This window comes from Balaenoptera acutorostrata, chromosome 2 (assembly GCF_949987535.1).
Source record: "Balaenoptera acutorostrata chromosome 2, mBalAcu1.1, whole genome shotgun sequence".
NCBI classification, from domain to species: Eukaryota; Metazoa; Chordata; class Mammalia; order Artiodactyla; family Balaenopteridae; genus Balaenoptera; species Balaenoptera acutorostrata.
Genome location: NC_080065.1, coordinates 92,976,546 through 93,001,898, shown reverse-complemented (window position 1 = coordinate 93,001,898; position 25,353 = coordinate 92,976,546). Strand labels below are relative to the sequence as shown.

Genomic DNA, 25,353 nt, shown 5'->3' with positions numbered 1-25,353 from the left:
CAACCACTGATGCTTTTAATTAATGGAAACTAGTTCTTACATCCATGTTTTTTTGCAAGCAACATCATTGCCATCTGCCTAAAGAAATCACTAGCCAGAGGGGGATGTACAGTGAAGTCTAGGACTTTAAATACCACGAGAACTCCAGGGAATTTCAGAGATGCTGTTCATCCATCCTGGGGACTGGAACTTCAGTCCAGTAGCCAACCTCCCTTGGTGATGGATGCACCTGGTCCTAATTAATTGAAGTCAGTAAAAGCACAGGTTGTCTGGGCTGCTGTGTCAGAAATCAAACCTGCCAGAGATGAGGATGCAATCTCAGACGGACAATTAATAGTTATGGTGAAAGGATTCACCAAGGGCCAGAAACACCCAGCTCTGGTCAGCCAGAGTGCTGCAGGAACAGGAAGGTCGGAGAGGGTTGTATGGATTCGTTTTGCTTGTCCTAAGAAGCTTGGGGGCTGCCCCACAAACAGGAAACGTGTTTTTGAGAGGGGAGTGGTTACCTCTTCCAATCCAAGATCAGGGATGGGGAGAGGGCTTGGTTTAACGCAGGGGAAACTGTGTAAATAACAGCATGCCGTTTTAGAAAGGTTATCGATTTGCTGACTGAAGGGTAAACAGTCGTCCAGCATCATCTTGGCTCTGTGACCAGCTCAGCCCTGTACACAAGCCAGGCAAGGATGCACGCCTGTAACTGCCGTGCAGCAGCAGCTTTCAGCTTCTCTTTCCAAACATCCTTCTCAGCCACCTTTCTCCCCTAAATCCTTTTGTTATGTCTAAACAAATCGTGTTATGAAACAACAGCAACAAAAACCCTGGCAAAGAGCCAGTCCGCACAGAGAAATGGGACTTGAACTATATTTCAGTTTTGATTTCTAAACAGAGGAAGCAGTGATTGGAGGGTAAGCAGCACACACCCATTATCATCAGAACTCAGAAGCTTAATTACAGAGAAACTGAAAGCTAATGGTTTTTTATACACTGTTACATCCCTAGGAGGCCAGTTACCATGGAAATCTCTCCTTCCTTTTCTTCTGCTTAGAGAATGTTTATATGGAAAAGAAAGAAATATAAACACGATGGAAAGATTAAACAAGACAAGGCACAGTTTGCTACAAATATTTACATTTATTATAAGAATACAGTAAAAAAAAAAAAAAAGTTCCACAGACCTATGCATGGTAATTGGTCTATTGGAAAAGAAAAAAGGGCTATTCAAAAATGATCTAAGTTTACAAAAATGATGAAATCATGTTTTAAAAAAGTAGAAAACAATTTAAAAACACCCTACAATGTTAGCTGAAGTTCAAAGTGTATTTCTTCTGAATGTAAAACTAACAAATAAATAAGTGTTAAATACAGATCCGAGTTAAAAATGGTAAAAGACAGACAACTAACTGCTTAGATATTTCTCTCATTCATTTTCAGACTTGTTTACAAAGCCAGATAAACTCACCAAAGGACTTGCTTCTGTGTTTTACACTTTAGCGTTTTATAAGAAGCACCCTATTTCCAGTGTTTCTTTAATCCACTTAACAAATATATTATTTTAAAATAACAACAAAAGAAGATTAAAGGTGCTTTAACCTGACAATATTGGCACTAAAAGGAAACTGTAAACCACAGGAGTGCTTTGCTCAACATGAGGCTTGCAGATGGAACATCTGTACCATGGGGGGCTGAGGGCACACCCCATTCCCACCCCGTCATCCCACACTCATCTTCTAACAAAGGGAAGTGGAAGCAACCCAGAAAGTCACATTTCTGCAACCACTCACTGTGGGTCTGTGCCAGGAGCATGCAGTGCCTTAGGCCAGTGGGCCGCCCACCGTCAAATGGCTTGGGCGCCATTTGTACATTTTGTCTTTGCTTTCCGTTTGCTTGAGTTCCTGAAGAAGTCAGGGCTGTTCCTGGGACTTTGACAACTTGATTTTATTCTCCTGCATTCATCTGGCTTTTCCTAACCCTACGTGGTTGTATGGCTATGACTTCAGAGAGTTCTAATCTTTTAGGGTACTCACCAGACCATACCAAGAGAAACACAAAGAAACCATAACATAAAGTCAGCAGAATTCATACTGCCACCAACCCCTGCTATACTCATATGTTGCTTAAGTAGGCCATGTGATTTAATATATTTAACATAAATTAAACATAAAACCTATACACCTCTGACTAATAAAGCTCTCTTAGTGAGAAATCTCAATGATTTATGAAGGAAAATGATAAACAGAAATGGCCCATGAAAAGTGTGCTCCTGGCCACTGGTCCATGTTGAGAGTCTGATTATGTCACAGGATGCTGTGGGGTAACTGGCATTTCATATGGTGAAATGTTCGTCAAGTGAAAGGGAGTTTCACATTTTGGGCCACTTTGGTCATGAGTCTGAAATAAACAAAACCCCTCTCTACCAGTTCCCCTTTATCTTTGATTTTGATTTGATGCTCAGAACCTATAGCTGGGATTGGATTTAGAATCATAGGATTATAAAATATACTTGTTATGGGGAATCAGGTGAACCTTGTGGAACCAATCTCTTGGACACTAAAGCCCAAAATAGTGAATTCCATTAAAACACGTATATTTTGCATGCATTCCAAGTGTGAAAGGCCTAGCACCTGAGGAGGAATTATGGCAAATAAGTTCATTTCTGTTGGAATTGGTCTTCCACTTGCAGCTGAGGCAAAGCAATTAGACCGGCAGGGGATGGGCCTTCACAGCATCCTATCATCTAAATACAAGAACTGTTATACTTTGGGTTAGGAGAAAACTTCACGGTCATATTAAGCATGGCTCTGGGCACCATGCCCTTTCCATTTGCTTACAACAGTCTGGCATTTCTTAAGAGCAAGGAGGCAAGTTTATTTCTACCAAGTAAAATTATTTGTAAAAAAATTTGTAGATAATAGGGTGTTTTCCTCACCCCTACCACTCTGCCATCTTCCATGTTTAAAAATTAACAAAAGCATGGATTAGCAAGCTTGCAAAGACTGCCAAGATGGGCCTTTTGCCTGGGATCTCAGTAATAACATTCCAGATTCCCTCTCAGCCGCTAAGTTTCTGAATCCAGGGCACTTAGAAATTCAAGCTCCCATTGCGGGTTGCAGGGTGGATTTAGTTTTTTGCTTCATAAGGATTTTTCAGGCAACTCAAAAGAGGACCCCCAAGGTTGTACAATTTGACAAGAGCTACATGAAGAAAATACTAAGTTTGGGCTCATATACAACTTCATTTTTCATTCTCAGATTTTTGCTGCTTCAATGTGGGAATTGGGATTTTTTTTTTATGGCCTTCTTATATTTACTCTGTGTTGCCCAGAACATTGCTATTTCCCATTGACATCCATCCTATGCTTTCAAAATAAGGTACTAGCTCCTCATTAGATGAACTGCCTGGATGGTTCTATTGATAGTTTTTGCATGGATGTTTTAACTGAGTACAAAGGGATTAAAGTAGTGTTTCTGTTGTTGCTTTAATGGTTGAAATCTGGCTTCTTCGTATGTCATTTTAGAATCTGCTTTGGATAGCATCTAGAAGGTGCTTATTCTGATACTAAGTTTGGCTTTGTAGGAAGGGTACCGCTCTGGGGGAAACTGTAGAGTTTGTGTTTCAACACAGTAGTGCTTTGGGGTCTGTGTCTCTAGGTAGATTGCCTTATTTTAAACCTGAGTCTTTGTATTTGCTACCCTCTTTTCTGAAGCTATGGAAAAACTCTTTGACATTGTGCAACTGAAATACTTTTAGACATTTACTGACAAGAGAAGTATGAAGGAAACAATAAAAAATACTGGCAGAGAAGAGTGGAATGGAAAAATTGAAAATGTCCGGGGTTTTAAAATAATCATTGTTAGTGTTTTAACATTTTTTTGGAGGCAGGTCACCTAGTGAGCTTACTCGGCCAAGTCAACAGGCTGCTTCCCTGGACACATCTGCTCACAATGATCTTTCCATCCTGGGAAAATCTCCCAAGAACCTCTATTGATAGTGTAACTCATCAAACACATCTGCCACCTAGTCGTCCTATCCCCACCACAGAGACTACAGCGAGGCCTCTTTGTGCTCTAAGCTGCATGTGCCTCGGGGCCTCTCACACAGGGTATGCGGTTGGCCTGGTAAATGGGTGCCTGGGAGCTCTCTGTAAGGCAAGGGCCTCCTGAGCACGTGAGGAGAAACCGTTTGGTCTAGGCCAGTTAAGACACTGTCTGATAAAAGCTGATGAGAAAAGGCTTTTCTGTTTTGGTAAAGATTAAGAAACTGAACATGAGAAAAAGAAATACCAACCAGAAAAAAAAAAAAAAACCTAGAAAAACTAGCACCCAGTAGGGTTCCCTGAACCTGACATGGCAGATATTGAGAAAAAGCTTCTGAAGGAATAAAGCTGAGGGAAAACATTACAAAATTCTGCTACCAGGGTCATTACCGTCACTTAGAACATTTTATTACTTTGTAGAACTCTCACATCTTCTGACTTTAGTGGTAATGTTTGGGAAGATAATTTAGAAATTCAATATTTGAATCTTTTTAGAGTGAATTCTAAATATTCTTCTTTGGGAGCCCTTGCAAGTTTGCTGGCAAGGAGGGAAGCTTAATCTGTCTTTATGTTGCAGGCAGAGACACCCGCAAGGTATCTTTTCTTTCATAAAATAATAAGAAGGAAATTTCACAGCAGTTTTCCTCCAATGCTGGCTGCCCCAGACATATGTGTGCCACCCTCAGTTCCTTACTGCTTAGGAAGTGGGCTGAACCACTGTCATACCTGCAGCCTTCCAGAAAAACCAAGCAAGAGTAATTCTCATTCAACAGTGGCTTGCTCTTGAGATTATAGGGAGCATAAAGAAAATCAAATCAATACCCCACTTAGTGCCCTTTAAGAAGTGTTGTAGAAACTTGAGAGGTACGTAATGTTTAATACCATGCAGCGGGAAGCACCTCAAAATTCCCTTTTGAGGATTCGCTTTCCCTCATTGATACCACATTTATTTGTTGGAAGGTGAGCCCTTGAGTCACTTTGCGTTGGCACTTTGTTTTTGCCCTTCCTGTCCTTCAATCTTCCTTTTTGGGTGTCTCTTTTTCTGCCTTCCATGTCTGACCTAAGCCATGCTGCGCTGCGACTGGCTTTAGGATGCTTCTGAGATTCCTTCCCTCACATGTTATTAGTATAAAGACAAGGAGCATGGCTATTTAATCGGTGCTCCCCTCCTTCCCTGCTGCATTCCATGTTTCCCCAGAGCTGCGCTCATCAGAGGAAGGTCCCTCTGGGGTACCTCTAGGAGCCAGTTAGTCAACATCAGTCAAAAGGTGACATGGCTGATCTCAGCGTGCTCTCACTTAGGAGACCAGCCCCACTGCAACCAGACTTCTAATGAGGTGTGAATAATCAGTGATTTAGTTGAAGAAATAGTATCACTAACTCAAATACAAAGAGACTTAGAGAAGTCTCTGTTAAAAGTCTAAGCAGATACGGCCAAACCCATTAGTTGGGAGGACAATGGGCATGTGTCGCCCAGCACAGCGTCGCCTCTGAGCTGGGGATAAGAGGCTGCTACACATGCAAGGGAGAGGTGTCTGGTTTGCTCACATGAAGGCCCACACGCTGGCAGGTGACCTCTTTTGCTTCTTTTGACTCTGGTACCTTTTAAATTTTCTGTAGGAAAGGATCTGGCCTGGTGGCACTGTTCTCCTCAGGCCTCCTAGTGACGTTGTCCAAGTCTTCGTTCCACTTTAATTATCCTACACTCTCTGTAGGGGCTGCATCATCCTGCCTTAGAATAACTGGTGCTCTCCTCTTTTGCCTTTGTAGACGTTTGCCTCCGTGCCTTAGTAACAGATGTGCTGAAGCCTATGCTCATTATATCTCCCCAGTTTAAAGTGACTAGGAATTTCGTACAGTAGGATTTTTCTACCACCTAAGAATCTCAGTCTTTATTAGGCCGTCTTTAATGTCTACACTTAACATTTCAGAATTTAATCTTTGAATCAGTATGAGGCAGTAGGATGGTCTTCAAGGGGTTACAAATATTTCCTTAAATTGAATTATGACTAAGATATACAGTTTTACACTTTCTGTATTATAGCACTATTTTTTAAAGGAGAATTTTATGGGACTCTACAACTGTAGCAGTATCTCCTTCAAGTAGGTAATCTTGGTACATGAAATATTGACTTTTAATTAGAATATTTTCTTTGGCAGAAATTAATATGTAGTTCTGGATCTTCCCAAATAATATATTATTCAGACTTGATATGAAACTAATCAAAACAGAGAAAAATAAATAAAACTAAAATATTTAATAAAAATTTCTGGTACGTATAAGCAAATCAGAGTTAGTAAAAAGAGGTAATACTTTATTTTAATGGTAAACTTTCATGCTAACTTAATAGTGTAATGGAACTGTAATATAAACTCATTTTCATATAAAATCTTTGTTTTAATTAACATATTAATACATAAAGAAACCATGTTTTTTTCAATTGTCTGTCCCTTTTTGTTCATTGTATTTTGCATTATTCTCTGTTTTGTGTGAGGGCTCTGACCTCCTAAATACAAAAGTCAGTCTTTACATGACTCAGAATAGTGTTTATGGACAATCAATTCTGTTGATAAGAAACAACTAAAATACCAATGGTGTGATGGGGGGGTACGTATATGTAAAAAGAGGGTTGAGGCAAACAAACAAACAAACAAACCCTCTTTTCAGAAAGTATCAACTGATCTCACGTCAGAAGACACACAGCCACAGAACAGTGCCCATAGAGTATACTAGGGAAGGTTTGCAGGTACATTTTTAGAACATCTGATGAGTGAACTGGAAAGTAGTGTGACTGAGGTAACCGAATGACAGTAACATACGACCTAGACATGTATTTTTGCGTTCTCATTTTTATGTTTATCCCACTACAAGATCCTCAGTGTGTGGCATATAGTATAATTAAAACACTTTCTTCTTGACACAAGTCATACCAGTACTGTGAAGCCACGGTTATTTTAGTGGTATTAGCCAAACTTTATATAAAACTATATGGCAAAACTGAAACAATGAGTATAACACAGACAAGAAAACCATATCATGGTTTAAAGGAAGTTAAGACTAGTTCATGACTAAACATTTTCTTTTCTTTTAAAACAACCCTCAAATGAAAACAGTTGTGAAATGTGTACTGAAAATTGGCTGAAGCAATTAGACTCATGTTCTACACTGGTGTGCTAGTAACAGGTTTCAGTAATATTGTATTTGTGATAAAATGGTGAATTATGGATGAAGAATTTTATTGACTATATTAAATTTGGGAGATAAGAGAGAAATGATTACATAAGACCTTTCACTGGGGACCTAGTGGCAGGATGGACTGAAATGAAACCTCTGGTTTTGAAAGTCTAAACAAAACCTATTCATCCTTTATTATTATTTCCTAGAAGAGAAAGAATATGTTGGCTTTGGGAAGTAACCTTAGATTACATGGAGTGCAAAATAATTTTAGGTTTCACATGTTGGTGATAAATGTTAATCTGACAATAAAAGATTTCTTTCCTTGAAAAATGATGAACTACCTAAATATTTCTCATAAAGGTTCCTTGGTGATTCAAGATAGAAAAATGCAGGTGAGAGTCAGGCTGCCTGGGCTTACCACCCCCCCCTCCATATTCATAAATTTAAGGAATTATGACAGAAAGTACATAGGAGTAACAGATGCAACGCGTGAAAAATCCATTAACAACACAAAGATTTGTGATCTGGCTGAATTACATTCAGACCAGTGGCAATTTTGGTTACTAAAATATTGGTTACTGTTTTCTTACTAAACAAGTCATAGGATTTTATGTGTTCCTGAAACCTTTCCCTATATCAACTTGCAAATTCAGAGGAGTATTTGTGTGTATGCTTTTTGGGTATGGATTAGCCTCCTAAAGTACATAATTCCAATAACTATCAGTGACAGAAGGGATGAATAAATTATGCTTCAAGCACAACAAAGTTAACAGTAAAAAATAGTCTGCATAAGTTTTTCTTAATGCATGTGCCTATATTAAATTTAATATTCTATATAACTGATATGATCCTGAAAGACTCCCGATGAGTTATTAATCCTGAACTGTACCACTGCCTGCTTTGGGACAAAGAATAAAATAGAATTTAAATGCTGCAGATGTCATGATGTTTTGAAAAGCTTCTTTAATTTAAGCACAGAGTTACGATGTGAACTGCAAATTCTAACAGCCTGGATGAGTGAAATATCAATACCATGTTCGTTCTCTACACCAGAATGCAATGATTAGGCTTCAGGTCTTGTTCACAAAATTAAAGCCCAAACCAACATTCTCTCTCTTTGCTGAGAGCTTAGCATTGGGGCTGCTAAGTGATGGGAGGCTGTTTTCTTTAAGCAAAGAATATTACAGAGAGATGCACTTGGAAATACTGGCAAAGGGTGGAAATGTCGCCATTTTATTCTTGCTTTTGAAGGCTGGCCAAGTGCCTGAAGACCAGAGCTCTTAATCTTAATTCATGAGTCTGCTTTGATTTACCACAGTATATGCCATGAAAAGAAGGTTTCATTTTACTCATAATATTTGACAGAAGGGAAACAATGCTGATTAAAACAGTTACTTTGTATATTGCAATATTTTGTGGGCGAGTTTATTATGCTTTCATTTTCGTCTGGATGTGGTAATCATTAAATGTGTGTGAAACTTCAAGGAGATTGAAGTGGTAGACACAAGCCATTTTTCTCCTCAGTATTATCCTGTTTACTCTTGAAAGTAGTACTGGGTGTGAGTTGTGCGCAGTGATATTCCTAGGCAGCAAATATGTGGAGGGGGCAGGAGGAATTTTCTATCCCATAAGCTCTTCCAATGAATGTAGACCAAATAATCACTACTGTGCTATTTGGACACAGGCCTGAGCACTTATTAAAAGCTCCCAGGCCACATTTACCCCTGAGCGTGACCATCTCTTACACACATATTTATCCTGAGAGGCAACTATATACAGACCATGGGGTAAGTTCCCTGGATGAAGCTAAGATTCAGCTAAAGACAGTCCTAGTTTAAACTCTGTTACATTTTATTCATATGAAGCATCTCCAAACTGTGCTCATATATGGGTCGGCTAATGATAAGAATTTTCAGGTAGCAGTATAAGAGTAAATGAGGGGGAAGGTGGACAAAGGAGCGCTATCTCTACAGCTTTTTCCTTAATAAGGTTCACCTGACTTCTTAACCATTTACTCCATTCATACCTGCCAGGTTTCTCGGTATTATGTGCGTGTGTGTGGCTGTGTGTGGGGTGCACGCCCATGTGTGTACACACATGGATGTGTTTATGAACTAGAATCATCATATTCTGACAGCTCTGGAAACTGGCACAAATGAACAGAATTAAATTCTGGGATGTCTCCTCTCAAATGAAGGTACTTAAAATTATGCTGCTATTTCTGTAGACTCGTGCTTTGGAATTTCTCTAAAGAATTTTTTGTTGACAAGAAGGCTCTATCTATGAACTCCTGAAAACATTTCTTAAAACCTTTTTCATGAATCAGACCATAAAATAAAGCACACGTCTGTGTGTGTGTGTGTGTGTGTGTGTGTGTGTGTGTGTGTGTAAAGGCATAACTCTGGTAAGAAGGCAGATTTTCTATTTTCCTTTCCTTCTCTTTGATGATGACTTTAGCTGCCCCTTTCTCCAGACCGTCCTCCTGTTCCAACTTACTTCTTGCCATCACAGCTGTCTGAAACATTCTTTAAAAGCTGTGGCCTCAATTAAGAGCTCTTTGAGGACGTTCCAGGTATCATTTTCTGATGCCTGGACAAAAGGGGAGGGAAACAACAGGTTTACCAATAAGACAGGAATGTGAGGATTCTTACACTGCGCTTATTTCTGGCGAGAAAGGAAAGAAAACCCCTAGGAGGTCTAAATAATTCTCAATATAAAATGATGTTTACAAATACACTCTTGCCTTGGCAGAGCAGAAAGCCAACTTTGGTTGGAATGTGTCCTGCAGACATGGCATTACCAATGCAGCTGATAGCACCGATCGAGTAGGGTCTGTGGCATGGGACAGCAGCCGTGAACTGGGTCTGAAGTAAAAAATCTCTGAGAAACATTGATGGTCCTGGTGTGAAAAAGATGGATTGGTTCCCCCTCACGTTTAGAGCCTGTGCTTTTCTATTTACAAAGGGCTGAAATGCCAGGATTGCTGTGGTGAGCTAAGAAAGCCCTTGGTAGGACTACCTGTTTCTTGAATGCATTTGCCTTTGACTTTTTTTAACGGCACATATTTAAAAAACAGTTAATTAAAAAAAATAACCTTAGAAGACTGTTGCACATAACGTGGTATAAACTCATTGTTAACGAGAAGAACAATATTACTCTGCTGGAGGACCAAGTCCTGGAGGCTGAGTTTGCACTGTTCTGTCACTATGTGATTTTCTTCTTGATGACAGTGAGCTCTTTCTGAAGTTCAGTGAACTTGGGGCGGTTTTCAGGTTTATAATCCCAACACTTCATCATAATTTTAAAAATGTCCTCTGGACAATGCTGAGGGGCTGACATTCGGTATCCTGAAGACCCAAGAGAAGAAGAACAGAGAATTTAGAATGGGGATAAGATATAAATGTTCACATAGGGCATTATGCAGTTTGTAATTTTTAGTACCTTATGTTGTCGGTTAATAGAAACAAAAAAATCCATTTCGGGGCAAACTGATTTTTTTTCTATAAGTAATGCAGACTTTAATATTAATAGAGCAACATCATTACCTTCTAGTTCAAAGAACCCATTTTCTGTTTGTTCATTTGTCACAAAGTCTGATGTAAGATACATCACATACAAACGCATGTTTCAGTTGCTCTAAGTATTTGCTTTTAGAATTTGCTTTTAGAATTTGCTTTTAGATGCTGTAGGCAGAGTTTTAAAAAATCATCTCTACAACTCAGGTTTTTAAAGATGAGGAAAAGGATGAGGATTTATAAACATTAATTTAAAAGTGAAATAAAAATGAATATGAGGCATATTCCTTTACGGTCTGAGAAGAATATTATCTTTCATTCAAAGTTAACTGGCAGTGTCCCGGCAGTGTGCTGGGCGGTATGTGTGTGCCTGTGTGCATTTGCCTCCGGAGCGGTAGGAAAAGGGAGGAAGGAAGCTGGAAAGTCATCTTCCTACACCCGATTCTACAACCATACCCGCCTCGAGGGGCCTGACCCTAGGGCACTGGTGTTTTGTTGAAAGTATTGTGTTGCTGTTGTTGAAAGCCGGGGACTACACAAGTGCACGTGAGGGTGTCACCGTCACCTGCTTATTCCTGTCCCTGATCTGAGAACACCATAGGGCTTCTTCAGAACTGTTCCAAAATTCTCAACTTCTTCCTGAAGTCTAACTGCATTTCACTTTGCAGTAATATTAACAGTGTTTATTTGGCATAGAATAAAAAATAGGTGGTCTACCTCAGTCTCCTATTTCCCTGGAAGATAGCGAATGGCACAGCCTTGCAGGTGTCATGCCAGGCAGCGGGAGTGGAAGAAAAGCCTAGAGCTTTCCATTTTCAAAGAGCTGGGATCTATCTTTTAAAGTCTTTGTTGTTGTTGTTGTTGGTTTGGTTGTGTAAGAGCCACACCATCCATAAAGTTCAAAAGTAGATTAACCAGCAGCTCTTCTATCGCGTGCCCAAGAGTACCCCCTTCCTCCTCGCAGGAAATGCAGACACGGCACCAGCACTGCCCGGGCTGGGTGTGAACACTGCTACCCCGTGTCTTTGGCTCACCTCTTTCCACTTGCTCCCGAGCTTGTTGATTTGTCATTCCAGGGTATGGGCAGACCCCTAAGCTGAAGGTCTCCCAGAGGAGGATGCCAAAGCTCCACACGTCACTCTCAGAGCTGTATCTCCCTGCAGGGCGAACAAAACCACATTCAGGTCACTGGATAAGCGGGTGACCGTTTCTGGTTGTGTATGTCTATGTCAGTCACATATTAACATATTTAAACTTACCAGGAATTCAATAACTAGTGAACTTATTTTCTTGACTAGTTTTGCTTTCCAGGAGTAGTAATATTACCAATTAAATGAATAGTCTTCAGGCTGCTACTTTAACCAAACCACCTTCCAAATCACATTTCCCCCACCAAGAACAAATATTCACTCAGTATGCAAGCTTACTTTCTCTGTGGCCTCTAAATGAGATGGATGGTTTATATAAAAAAGATATAAATTTGTACACATCGATGCCTAGGAGATTAAATAAGTTGGAGTTCTGCAATTTTGTCTTCTGCCTGCATCATTTTCTTTCTACTAAAATTACAAACAAACTTAAAGCAATAAGGAAAGTTTCTTAACTTCAATTTTTTACTCATCACTGTTTACAGATATTCTTACACGCTTAAAGTTCTCATTTTCTCCACTGATAGTTTCATTTATGGAAAATACATTTTTCTGTGTTTTGAATAGAGTAGAAATTAACATAGCTGGCTGATAAAAACAACTTCTTTAAATTACATGGTGCTGTGTTTTGTCAAAATATCTTGGTGCACCTGCTTTACTGAATTACATAAGCTAACTCTTAGTTTAGTTTAGTTTAGTTTTTTTTCCCTTGGTAATCTTCTAGAGAAACAAGGAGATAAAAGCCAATACCAGATATCTTCTGGAATGAATGTGAAATCAAGGAGGGGAGGCAGAAAAGGCTATGAATTTTCAAGATTTTCCAACATAATTCTGCCATTCCGGGATGTATAAATGCCCATCCTCTCAAAATGTCTTGTTACTTTGAGTAGGATGGCCTTTTCTCTTTCTTGAAAACAGTGCAATGAGAATGAGAGTACGCCTGTGCTATAACTGCTCTGACGTCAGAGTTTGGAGTGTACTTGCTGATCATCATCTCCAGCTGTGTGAATTAGCTTCCTTCTTACTAGACAGTAATTACGGACATTCACTATGCTAGTCGGTAGGAAGATTAGTTTCCCTGTCTGCATATCAACTCTTTTCATGTTTGGCATCCAATAATTTAAAACTTTTCATGAAAATCATTCAATGGTTACAAGTTAAGACTAATTAACTCTTTAAGGAAGTACAAGGCATAGAGAGCCAAATACCTTATTTTTGTAAGATAGTATCTGGGAAGATATCAAGAATGGCCAGTTGTATTATAAATTAAGATCACACTCTAGAAGTGAAAGCTTATAACCTAACTCTGTAACCTTGACTTTTTTTTTTCTTTTTTTTAAAAATTTTATTATTTTTGGCTGCGTCGGGTCTTCATTGCTGTGCGCAGGCTTTCTCTAGTTGCGACGAACAGGTGCTACTTTTTGTCGTGGTGCGCGGGCTTCTCATTGCAGTGGCTTCTCGTTGCCAAGCATGGACTCTAGGCACGTGGGCTTCAGTAGTTGTGGCACGGGGGCTCAGTAGTTGTGGCTCACGGGCTCTAGAGCGCAGGCTCAGTAGTTGTGGCACACAGGCTTAGCTGCTCTGTGGCATGTGGGATATTCCCGGACCAGGGCTCGAACCCGTGTTCCCTGTGTTGGCAGCCGGATTCCTAACCACTGCGCCACCAGGGAAGCCCTGCAACCTTGACTTTTGAATCTGGTTTTACTGGATAATTTAAAAAAATTAATTAATAATTACTTCTTTATTTTTCTTATTGAGATATAATTAACAACATTATATTAGTTTCAGGTGTACAGCATGATGATTTAATGTTTGCATATATTGCAAAATAATCACCACGATAAGTCTAGTCAACATCACCATCCATAGTCACCATCCATAGTCATAAAAATTTTTTTTCTTGTAATAAGAACTTCAAGATCTACTCTCTTGGCAACTTTCAAATATGCAATATAGTATTATTAATTATAGTCACCATGTTTTACATTACACCCCCATGACTCATTTGTTTTATAACTGGAATTTTGTACCTCTTGACCACCTTAACCCTCCCCCTACCTCCCACTGCTAGACTCTGGCAACCACCAGTCTGTTCTCTGTATCTATGAGAGTGGTTTTGTTGTTGTTGTTTAGATTTCACATATAAATGAGATTATACAGTATTTGTCTTTCTCTGTCTGACTTATTTCCCTTAGCATGATACCCTCAAGGTCCATCCATGTTGTCACAAATGGCATGATTTCACTCTTTGCTATGGTTGAATAATATTCTATTGTATATACACACTATATCTTCCTTATTCATTCGTCCATTGATGTACACTTAGGCTATTTCCATATCTTGGCTATTGTAAATAATGCTGCAAATGAACACAGGGGTGCATATATCTTCTTGAGTTAGCATTTTTGTTTTCTTCAGATAAATACCCAGAAGTGGAACTGCTAGATCGTATGGTAGCTCTATTTTTAGTTTTATGAGGAACCTCCATACTGTTTTCCATAGTGGTTGCACCAATTTACATTCCTCCCGACAGTGGAGGAGGGATCCTTTTCTCCACAACCTGGCCAACACTTGTTACTTCTTGTTTTAATAACAGCCGTTCTAACAGGTATGAGGTGATAAGTCACTGTGGTTTTGATTTGCATTTCCCTGATGATTAGTGATGTTGAGTATCTTTTCATGAAACTGTTGGCCATGTATATCCCTTCTTTGGAAAACTGTCTATTCTGAACTTCTGCCCATTTTTTAATCAGATTGTTTTTTGTCTTGAGTTGCATGAGTTCTTTATATATTTAAATATTAACCCCTATCAGATATACGACTTGCAAATATATTCTCTCATTCGGTAGGTGTCCTTTTATTTTGTAAATGGTTTCCTTTGCTGTGCAGAAGCTTTTTACTTTGAAATAGCCTGACTTGTTTATTTTTGCTTTTGTTGACTTTGCTTTGATGTCAAATCCAAAAACTCATCTCCAGCACTAGAGCTTACTGCCTATGTTTTCTTCTAGGAGTTTTATGACTTCAGGTCTTATAGTCAAGTCTTTAACCATTTTGAGTTAATTTTTGCATATGGTGTAAGATAGTGGTCTGTTTCATTCTTTGGCATGTGGCTGTCCAGTTTCCCCAACATTTACTGAAGAGATGTCCTTTCCCCATTGTATATTCTTGCCTCCTCTGTCATAAATTAATTGACCATTTATGCATGGGATTATTTCTAGGCTTTCTATTCTGTTCCATTGATCTGCGTGTCTGTTTAATTCTAATACCATGCTGCTTTAAATACCATAGCTTTGTAGTATAGTTTGAAATCAGGGAGCATGATGCCCCTAGCTCTGTACTTCTTCCTCAAGATTGCTTTGACTGTTAGGGTCTTTTGCGGTTCCACGAAAATTTTAGTATTATTTGATCCAGTTATGTGAAAAATGCCATTGGAATTTTGATAGGGATTGCACTGAATCTGTAGATTGCTTTGGGTAGTATGAACATTTTATTAATATTGATTCTTCCAATCCATGAGCATGAAATATCTTTTCATTTATTTGTGCCTTCTTCAGTTTTTTTGGTTGTGTCTGATAGTTTTCAATGTACAGGTTTTTCACCTCCTTGGTGAAATTTATTCCTAGATATTTTATTGTTTTTGATGCAATTATAAATGGAACTGTTTCCTTAATTTCTCTTTCTGATACTTTGTTATTAGTGTATAGAAACACAACAGATTTTTGTATTTTGACTTTGTATCCTGCAATTTACTGTATTCATTGATTAGTTCTAACAGTTTCTTGGTGGAGACTTTAGGATTTTCTATATAATATCATTTCATCTGCAAATAAGGACAGTTTTACTTCTTCCTTTCCAAATGGGATTCTTTTCATTTCTTTCTCTTGCCTAATTGCTGTGGCTAGGACTTCCAATACTATGTTGAACAAAAGTGGTGACAGTGGGCATCCTTGTCTTGTTCCTGTTCTTAGAGGAAAAGCTTTCAGCTTTTTACTGTGAACTGTGATGTTAGCTGTGGGCTTGTCATATGTGACCTTTATTATGTTGAGGTACATTTCCTCTGTACCCACTTTGTTGAGAATTTTTATCTTAATGGGATGTTGAGTTTTGTCCAATGCTTTTTCTGTATCTATTGAGATGATATGATGATATGATTTTTAGCCTTTATTTTGTTAATGTGGTGCATCATGTTGATTGATTTGCAAATGTTAAACCATCCTTGTATTCTTGGAATAAATCCCACTTGATCATGATGTATGATCCTTTTATTATTTAATGTATTGCTGAATTCCGTTTGTTAAACATTTTGTTGAGAATTTTTGCTTCTGTGTTCATCAGGAACAATGGCCTGTAATTTTCTTTTCTTGTGATGTCTTTATGTGGTTTTGATATCAGAGTAATGATGGACTCATAAAATGAGTTTGGGAGTATTACCTCTTCTTCTGTTTTGGAAGAGTTTGAGAACGACTGGTATTAATCTTCTTTGAGTGTATGGTAAAATTCACCAGTGAAGCCATTCATTCCTAGACTTCTTTTTGTTGAGAGGTTTTTTTGTTACTGATTCAATTTCAGAAGGTTTTTGTTTGAGAGATTTTTTCATTTTTTCTAGGTTGTCCAGTTTGTTGGCATATAGTTGTTCATAGAAGCCTCTTACCATCCTTTGTATATCTGTGGTATCAGTTGTAATGTCTCATTTTTAATTTTTAACTGTTTTGATTTGGTTTCTGTCACTTTTTTTCTTGCTGAGTGTAGCTAAAGTTTTGTCAATTCTATCATTTCAAAGAAATAGCTATTAGTTTCATTGATCTTTTCTATTGTCTTTTTAGTCTTTATTTCATTCATTTCTGCTCTGATCTTTGTTATTTCCTTCCTTCTAATAACTTTGGGTTTTATTTTTTCTTCTTCTAGTTCCTTGAGGTGTGATGTTATGTTGTTTGAGATCTTTCTTGTTTCTTGAGGTAGGCATTTATTACTATGAACATACCTCTCAGAACTGCTTTTACTGCATCACCTAACTTTCGGTATGTTCTATTTCCATTTTAATTTGTCTCAAGGTAATTTTGACTTTTCTTTTGATTTATTCTGTGACCCACTGGTTGTTCAGTAGCATGTTTAATTTCCACATATTTGTGAATTTCCTAGCTTTCTTCTTGTAATTGACTTCTAGTTCCATACCGTTGTGGTCAGAAAAGATGCTTGATGTGATTTCAGTCTTGTTAAATTTATTAAGACTTGTTTTGTGGCCTAACATATAATCTGTCTTGGGGAATATTCCACGTGCACTAGGAAAGAATATGTATTCTGCTTCTTTTGGATGGCATGTGTATACTGATCTATAGATATCTATCTATCTATATATATCTGTTAAGTGCATCTGGTCTAAAGTGTCATTTAAGGCTGACATTTCCTTACTGATTTTCTGTCTGATCTTTACATTGACTCAGGTAGGGTACTGAAGTCCCCTACTATTATTGTATTGCTGTTTAGTTCTCCTTTTAGGTCTGTTAATTTTTTTTTAATATATATTTAAGTATTCCTATGTTAGGTGCATAAATATTTACAAATTTTATATCCTCTTTTTGGATTGACCTCTTTATCATTATGTAATGCCCTCCTCTGTCTCTGATTACAGTCTTTGTTTTAAAATCTACTTTGTTTGATATAAATATAGCCACCCCAGCTTCCTTTTGGTTTCCATTTGCATGGAATACCTTTCTCCATCCCTTCACTTTTAGTCTTTGTGTGTCCTTATGTCTGCGATGAGTCTCTTGTAGGCAGCATATAGATGGGTCTTATTTTTTATTCCATTCAGCAACTCTATCTTTTGACTGGCAAATTTAGTCCCTTTACATTTAACGTTGTTATTGATATGTATGTACTTATTGCCATTTTAATTCCTTTCTTGCTGTTTTATAGTTCCTCTCTGTTCCTTACTTCTTCACTTGCTCTCTTCCTTTGTGGTTTGAGGACTTTCTTTAATGGTATGCTTAGATTTTTTCTCATTATCATTACTGTATCTACTATAGATTTTGACTTTGTGGTAACCATGAGGCTTACATATAACAACTTACATTTTTAAGTTGATTAAAAAAACTGAAGCTTGAACACATTCAAAAGCTCTACATTTTCACTTCCCCCTGCCTTGTTTTATGTTTCTGATGTCAGATTTTACATCTATTTATCTTGTATATATCCCTTAACTAATTTTTGTAGTTATAGTTTTTATTTTTTTTTGTCTTTAACCTTCATACTACCTTTATAAGTGATTGATCCACTACCTTACTACATATTTACCTTTACCAGTGAGATATATATACTTTCATATATTTTCTTGTTACTAATTAGCAACCTTTCTTTTCAGCTTAGAGAAGTCCCTTTACCATTCCTTGTAAGGCCAGTTTAGTGGTGATGAACTCTTTTAGATTTTGCTTATCTGGAAAACTCTTTCTCTCTCCTTCAATTTTGAATGATAACGTTGCCAAGTAGAGTATTCTTTGTTGGAAGTATTCTTCTTTCAGCACAGTGAATATATCATGCCATTCCTTTCCTGCATGCAAAGTTTCTGTTGAAATATTTGCTGGTAGTTGTATGGGGAATCCCTTGTATATAACAAGTTGTTTTTCTCTTGCTGCTTTTAAGATTTACTTTTCTTTAACTTTTGACACTTTAATTATAATGTGTTTGGTGTGGGTCTCTCTGGGTTCATCATCTTATTTGGAACACTGTGGGTTTCCTGGTCTGGATGTCTCTTTCCTTTCCCAGGTAGGAAGTCTTCAGCCATTATATTTTTTTTTTTCTTTAAATAAATTTATTTATTTTTTTATTTACTTATTTTTGGCTGTGTTGGGTCTTTGCTGCTGCATGAGGGCTTTCTCTAGTTGTGGCGAGTGGGGGCTACTCTCTGTTGCGGTGCACAGGCTTCTTTCTCATTGTGGTGGCTTCTCTTGTTGTGGAGCATGGGCTCTAGGCATGCGGGCTTCAGTAGTTGTGGCACACGGGCTCAGTAGTTGTGGCACACAGGCTCAGTAGTTGTGGCACACGGGCTCAGTAGTTGTGGCTCACGGGCTCTAGAGCACAGGCTCAGTAGTTGTGGCGCACAGGCTTAGCTGCTCCGCAGCATGTGGGATCTTCCCAGACCAGGGATTGAACCCGTGTCCCATGCATTGGCAGGTGGATTCCCAACCACTGTGCCACCAGGGAAGTCCCCCATTATATCTTCAAATAAGTTTTCTGCCCCTTTCTCTCTCTCTCTCCTCCATCTGGGACTACTATAATGCAAATAGTCTGCTAGATGTTGTCTCATAAGTCCCTGAAGCTCTCTTGGCTTTTTTCATTCTTTTTTCTTTTTATTGCTGTGATTGGATGACTTCCATTGCCCTCTGAGCTCACTGATCCTTTATTCTGTTTCATGTAGTATGATGTTGAACCTCTCTAGCATATTTTTCAATTCAGTTATTGTATTCTTCAACTCTATGTCTTTTCTTTGGTACCTTCTTATATTTTCTATCTCTTTGTTGAAATTCTCACTATGTTCATCCATTCTTTACCACCTTTAATGTTTTATGAGGTGGATAAACTATGTCCGTTTCGTGAAGGTTTTTTCCTGAGGTGTTATCTTGTTCTTTTGTTTGGAACACATTCCTCATTTTGCTTGACTTTCTGTGTTCGTTTCCATACATTAGATGAAACAGCCACCTCCCCCAGACCTGTAGGAGTGGCCTCCTGTAGGAGATACAACTTACCATCCAGCTCTGACCTAACTCTCTGATGTCTCTCAAGCCTTTGTGATTGTCCAAGCAGCCTATTTTATTTTTTAATATCTCCTAGTAGTTGAAGGTGTTCCAAGACCTGTCAGTGTCCCAAAGAGGAATATCTAGCACATAGATTCAGGCTGATTGGAAGCCAGACCCTCGGGCAGCAACTTTAAAGCATGCAAATATATACAGTCCTATCAGACTGCAAGTGTAAGCCATGCTGGCCATCAGAGCCAGGCGATCTGGAATGTCCCCTGGATTACAGTCACAAAAATAGGGGCTCCAGACAAGTGTATAAGTTCCTTTCTGGGAGACACTGACAAATTGTAGCGAGGCAGAGGGAGTCACAAAATACTGTTCTCTGGCCTGCATTCCCTGAGAGCACCTTGATAGGCTTCTAGATGTGTGACAAACCTGGAGCCTGCCCTCAGGCTGAAGCTCCAGCACAAGATTATAGGCCTTTCACGGAAAGACTGTGCTCCTGGGTCTGTTGCCTCTTGCTGTGCCCTGAGGGTGGTAGCTGTTTAAGAACGCTTTCTCAGTTCTGTGGGACCCAGGAGTGTCAGCCCTGTTGGTCACCAGAGCCAGGCAATGTAGAGGTGTCTCCTGGCAGCAGCTGAAAAAATTGAGGCACCAGACAAGTGTTTAAGCTCCTTTCTTGGAGATACCAGTGAGCTAGAGTGAGGCAGAGGGATAGCACAAAGACGGCATCCACCAGCCTCATTCCCTGAGAGCAATTCTGTAGGCCCCTAGAAGTGTGCCAGACCAGAAGCCTGCCCCTCAGGCCAAAGCTCCTGGATAAGCAAATGGTCTTTATCAGAAAGACTGGGGGTGTGCTTCAGTCTGCTGCCAGTGCAGTGCCTTGGGAGGTGGCAGTCTGCCCAAAACTCACTCTCAGATTGTTACAGTCCTGTGGGTTCCAGGAATACACGACCCCTGGTCTCCAGAGCCTGGTGATCAAAGGGTGTCCCCTGGGTGGCAGCTACAAAAACCAGGCCACCAGACATGTGTAAAAGCTCCCCTCTGGGAGATACTGGCACTTTGGATCATAGCAGAGGGAAAGCATGAAGATGGTGCCTGCCAGCCTCTGTCCCTAGAGATACCCTGTCAGGGCCCTAGATGCATTAAATCAGATGCCTGCCCCTCAGGCTAATGTGTTAAGATTAGCAAGTGAAGCTCTTTCATGTAAAGTCTAGGAGTCTCTCCATTAGCTGATTCTGCGCTGGGCCCTGTGGTGGGTGAGCCCTTTAAGAAGCAGTTCTCAGCTTGCTAAAGCCTTGAGGGCCTCGTGGATGCAAGCCCAGATCATTTTCAAAGCCAGATGTTTTGGGGGCTCATCTCTCAGGTGCAGGTCTTAAAAGATAGGATGCCTGATGTTCCTTCACTCCTCAGGGAGAAGCTATAGGTTTTGAGTTCCCTCCTGATTGTGGGTCACTGAGCCAGGGGTGGGATTTAGGGCAACATTTTAAGTCAGCTGCTCCTACCTGCTCCCATGTGGCTTTTTTCCTCCTTTGCCCAATGTGTACGAATTGCTCAGCTAGTTTTTAGGTTTTTTTTCAGGGGCAAATGTTCGATATGTAGCTGTAGAGTCAATGTGTCTGTGGGAGGAGGTGAGTTCAGGATCTACCTATATTGCCATCTTGACCTGAAACCTTGCTGGATAATTGTAATGGGCTAAAAGTTACTTACAGCCATATAGCACATTGCTAGTTTTCCATGTCTCATTTGATGCTCACAGTACCCTTTGCAGGGGAAGATACTATCATTCTCATTTGCAAATTAGAAAACATAGGTGTAGAGAAATAGATCGCTTGCTAAGGTCATGCAACTAATGACATGACTGGTTGGGAAACCTGGTCCTGATGGCTGATCCAGGACTCTTTACATTATAAATCCTACCTCTCTTGCATTTCAGAGTACTTAGTTACTTCACAGTAATTAAATTTCTATGGGTTGTATCAGCCCCAAGTTCCCAGGTGACAAATGAAAAAAGTTCTTTTAATGATCGTTACACAGATTGTTTTATTCCTTAGTTGGAAATCAGTATCATATTTGCCCCTTACAATCACAGTACCTTTGGTAACAGCTGTACTGAGGAGGCAATATATGCGGAGGAGGCTATGTAGTACGCTACCACTGTGTGCTTAAAAAGGGGGGGAGATACGTACAATTAGATGGCTGAGAAATCTCTGAGAAGAATACAACAATATGATAAGAGTATTTGCCTTTAGGAAGGGGAATTACATGGCTAGAGACAAGGGTGGGGAGAGGGGCTTACATTTCATTGTAGGGCCTTTACATACTGCTTGACTAAAACAAAACAAAACAAAACGAAAACAAGTTTATGCATCATCTTTTCAAAAATTAAATGACAACACTAATGATAAAATAATGGTGAAAATAACTTTAATTCTATGTCCCTAAGCCAAAATTTCACAGAGGTTTCTTAGACTGAAGGGGTTTCCCATCTACCCTAACCCCACACTGCATGAAGACTTGGGCAGCATTTCATCTACTCTGAGGGCAAAAGTGAAAAAAAGAATCTGTGGGGAAAAAAAGACCCCTGGAAATGAGGCAAAATTTTACCACCAATCATAAATTGATATTTGCATAAAACATGGAAGAAGTGGAACAAAAAATAAGACTTTCATAAAATATTTATGTTTTCTCTTGTTAAAAAAGTGCTAGGATTCAGAGCCAATCTGCAGTAATTTTAGTCTATGAGAACTAAATTTCTCAGGGTTGCCATGACACTTGTAGACACTCAGGAACTCCCTCATTGGATTCGGTAACAAATACTCCCCACTTCTTTCTCATCCTGTTAAAAATCTCTCCCTCATCTAAATTGTTCTGCATTTTATTTTTTATTTTTTATTTTTTATCAATTTTTAAAATTGAAGTATAGTTGATTACAAGGTTGTTTTAATTTCTACTGTACAGCAAGGTGATTCAGTTATACATACACATACATTCTTTTTTTTAAATATTATTTTCCATTATGGTTTATCATAGAATATTGAATATAGTTCTCTGTGCTTATCCATTGTTGTTTATCCATTCATAACGCTACATCTGCTAATCCCACCCTCCCACTCCACCCCTCCCCCCACCCCCTCCCCCTTGGCAACCACCAGTCTGTTCTCAGTGTCCGTGATTCTGTTTCTGTTTCATAGATAGGTTCATTTGTGTCCTATTTTGGATTCCACATATAAGTGATATCATATGGTATTTCTCTTTCTGACTTCACTTAGTATGATAATCTCTTGTTGCATCCATGTTGCTGAACATGGCATTATTTCGTTTTTTATTCCACTGTATATGTGTTCCACATCTTCTTTATCCATTCATCTGTTGATGGACATTTAAGTTGTTTCCATGTCTTAGCTATTGTAGATGCTGCTGCTGTGAACATAGGGGTGCATATATCTTTTTGAATTATAGTTTTGTGTGGGTATATGCCCAGGAGTGAGATTGCTGGATCATATCATAATTCTATTTTTGGTTTTCTGAGGAGCTGTTTTCCACAGTGGCTGCACCAACTTACATTCCTACCAACAGTGTAGGAGGGGTCCCTTTTCTCCACACCCTCTCCAGCATTTATTATTTGTAGACTTTTTAATGATGGCCATTCCGACTGATGTGAGGTGGTACCTCATTGTAGTTTTGATTTGCATTTCTCTAATAATTAGCGATGTTGAGCATATTTTCATGTGCCTGTTGGCCATCTGTATGTCTTCTTTTGAGAAATGTCTATTTAGGTCTTCTGCCAATTGTTTGATTGGGTTGTTTGTTTTTTTGTTGTTGAGTTGTATGAGCTATTTATATATTTTGGAAATTAAGCCCTTGTCAGTCGTGTCACTTGCAAATATTTTCTCCCATTCTGTAAGCTGTCTTTTCGTTTTGTTTATGGTTTCCTTTGCTGTGCAAAATCTTGTAAGTTTGATTAGGTCCCATTTGTTTATTTTTGTTTTTATTTCTATTGCCTTGGGAGACTGACCTAAGAAAACATTGGTATGATTTATGTAAGAGAATGTTTTGCCTATGATCTCTTCTAGGAGTTTTATGGTGTCATGTATTATGTTAAAGTCTTTAAGCCATTTTGAGTTTATTTTTGTGTATGGTGAGAGGGTGTGTTGTTCTGCATTTTATAAAGTTAACATTAAAGACTGCTAAAAGAGGTCCCTCACTGCCAATCAAAGATCTTCTTGCCTGTCTTTATTATATGACATACCAAATGTAGGTCTGGCTCTTAAAGATATTTGGAATTAGAATTTTGATTTGTAAATACTTTAGTCAGCTTGAAATTCAACTAAAACACACTGTGATTGAAAGGCAGGATTTTACTTGGCATAATTGCTTAGCAGTAAGAGGAGTTTTAAAGGCAGTGTAATATAGAGAATCTGGCAAACAGGGTTAAGAACACATTCTAGAGAGCTGGATTTTATTGATAAGGTTTTAGGGCTCCCAAGTCCAGCTCCAGCTCCTTTATAGGGATGCTGTAAGAATCAAGAAGAAGGTGCTTAACAATGTTTTGTCATCTAAAGAAAACCTCTGAGTAAATAAAAAGAATACAGTCCTTTATTTTATCCTGTGATTGTTCTCCTTAGGAATATAGCTTTAGAGTAATAACCACCCCAGAGAAGAATCACTGGAAAATAGCAGGGCTGCCATTTTCTCTAGATTTTGAGGAATGGTGGAATTAGTTTGTGATCTGCAAAGCTTCCAAAAGCTTCTCTTGCCAGCACATGGGAAGACACACTAAGGGTGAGGATTAGTTTCTGTGGAGTATTAAGGTAAAAAATTTCATTGTTGGGAACTAGAACAGCTTAGTCAATTTCTCACAATGACAACTACCTACACTTATCTATGCCATAGCCTTGCTGATATGCAAAATACAAAGCAGATTCTGGTGTCTCGATCCACCCCCAATTCACTTCCAAAACAATAACATTCCAAAGCTTTATCTGGAAAACATCTGGTGGTTCCTCAAGAAGTTAAGCACAGAATTACCATATTACCTAGTGTGTACTCAGAATAATTGAAAATACGTCCTCAAATAAATCCTGGAATACAGATGTTTATAGCAGAGTTATTCACAAGAGCCAAAAGGTAAACACTGCTCAAATATACATCAATGAATGAACAGATAAATAAATGGTGGTAAATATATACAGCAGAATGATTATTCATCCATAAAAAGGAGTAAAATAATGACACATGCTACAACATGGATGAACCTTGAAAACATTATACTAAGTGAAAGAAGTCACATACCAAAGGTCACATATTGTATGATTCCATTTATATGAAATATGCAGAATAGGTAAATACATAGCAACAAAAAGCAGATATGTGGTTGCCAGTGGCTGAGGGAAGGAAGGAATGGGGACTAACTGCTTAATATGGGTATAAATTTTATTTTGGAGTGATGACAGTGTTTTGGAACTAGACAGAGGCAGTGGTTGCACACCACAGTGAATGTACTAAATGCCATTGAATTGTTTGCTTTAAAATGGTTAATTTTATGTTACATGAATTTCACCTCCAAGCTCTTTCTAAGTTACCTGGTCTTTAATTAAGCCATTAAGACATTTGTAAATACCTTATTAATTTCTCATGGTGAAGTAATTTTTCACTTTAAATCAATAAAGAATCATTTTATATTTTCAACTTAATTTTTATTTTATATTGGAGTATACTTGATTTACAATGTTGTTAGTTTCAAGTA

At 38.6% G+C, this 25,353-nt stretch overlaps 1 protein-coding gene across 5 annotated transcripts in view; it reads right to left on the bottom strand.

Moving 5' to 3' along the window:
- Window positions 1-1,147: 1,147 nt before the first annotated feature.
- The window catches only part of FER (FER tyrosine kinase), a 467,575-nt gene continuing 443,369 nt past the window's right edge, over window positions 1,148-25,353 (bottom strand). For 3 of the 5 annotated variants that reach the window (XM_007192081.3, XM_007192079.3, XM_007192080.3), the window contains 2 exons: window positions 11,761-11,883; window positions 1,150-10,558 (listed from right to left, as the gene is read on the bottom strand). In XM_007192081.3, coding sequence (XP_007192143.1) covers window positions 10,416-10,558; window positions 11,761-11,883 — 266 coding nt within the window. In that variant the 3' untranslated portion in view covers window positions 1,150-10,415. Of the gene's footprint in view, window positions 10,559-11,760; window positions 11,884-25,353 lie in introns of all 5 variants that reach the window. The other 2 variants (XM_057540547.1, XM_057540548.1) reach the window with 2 other exon arrangements.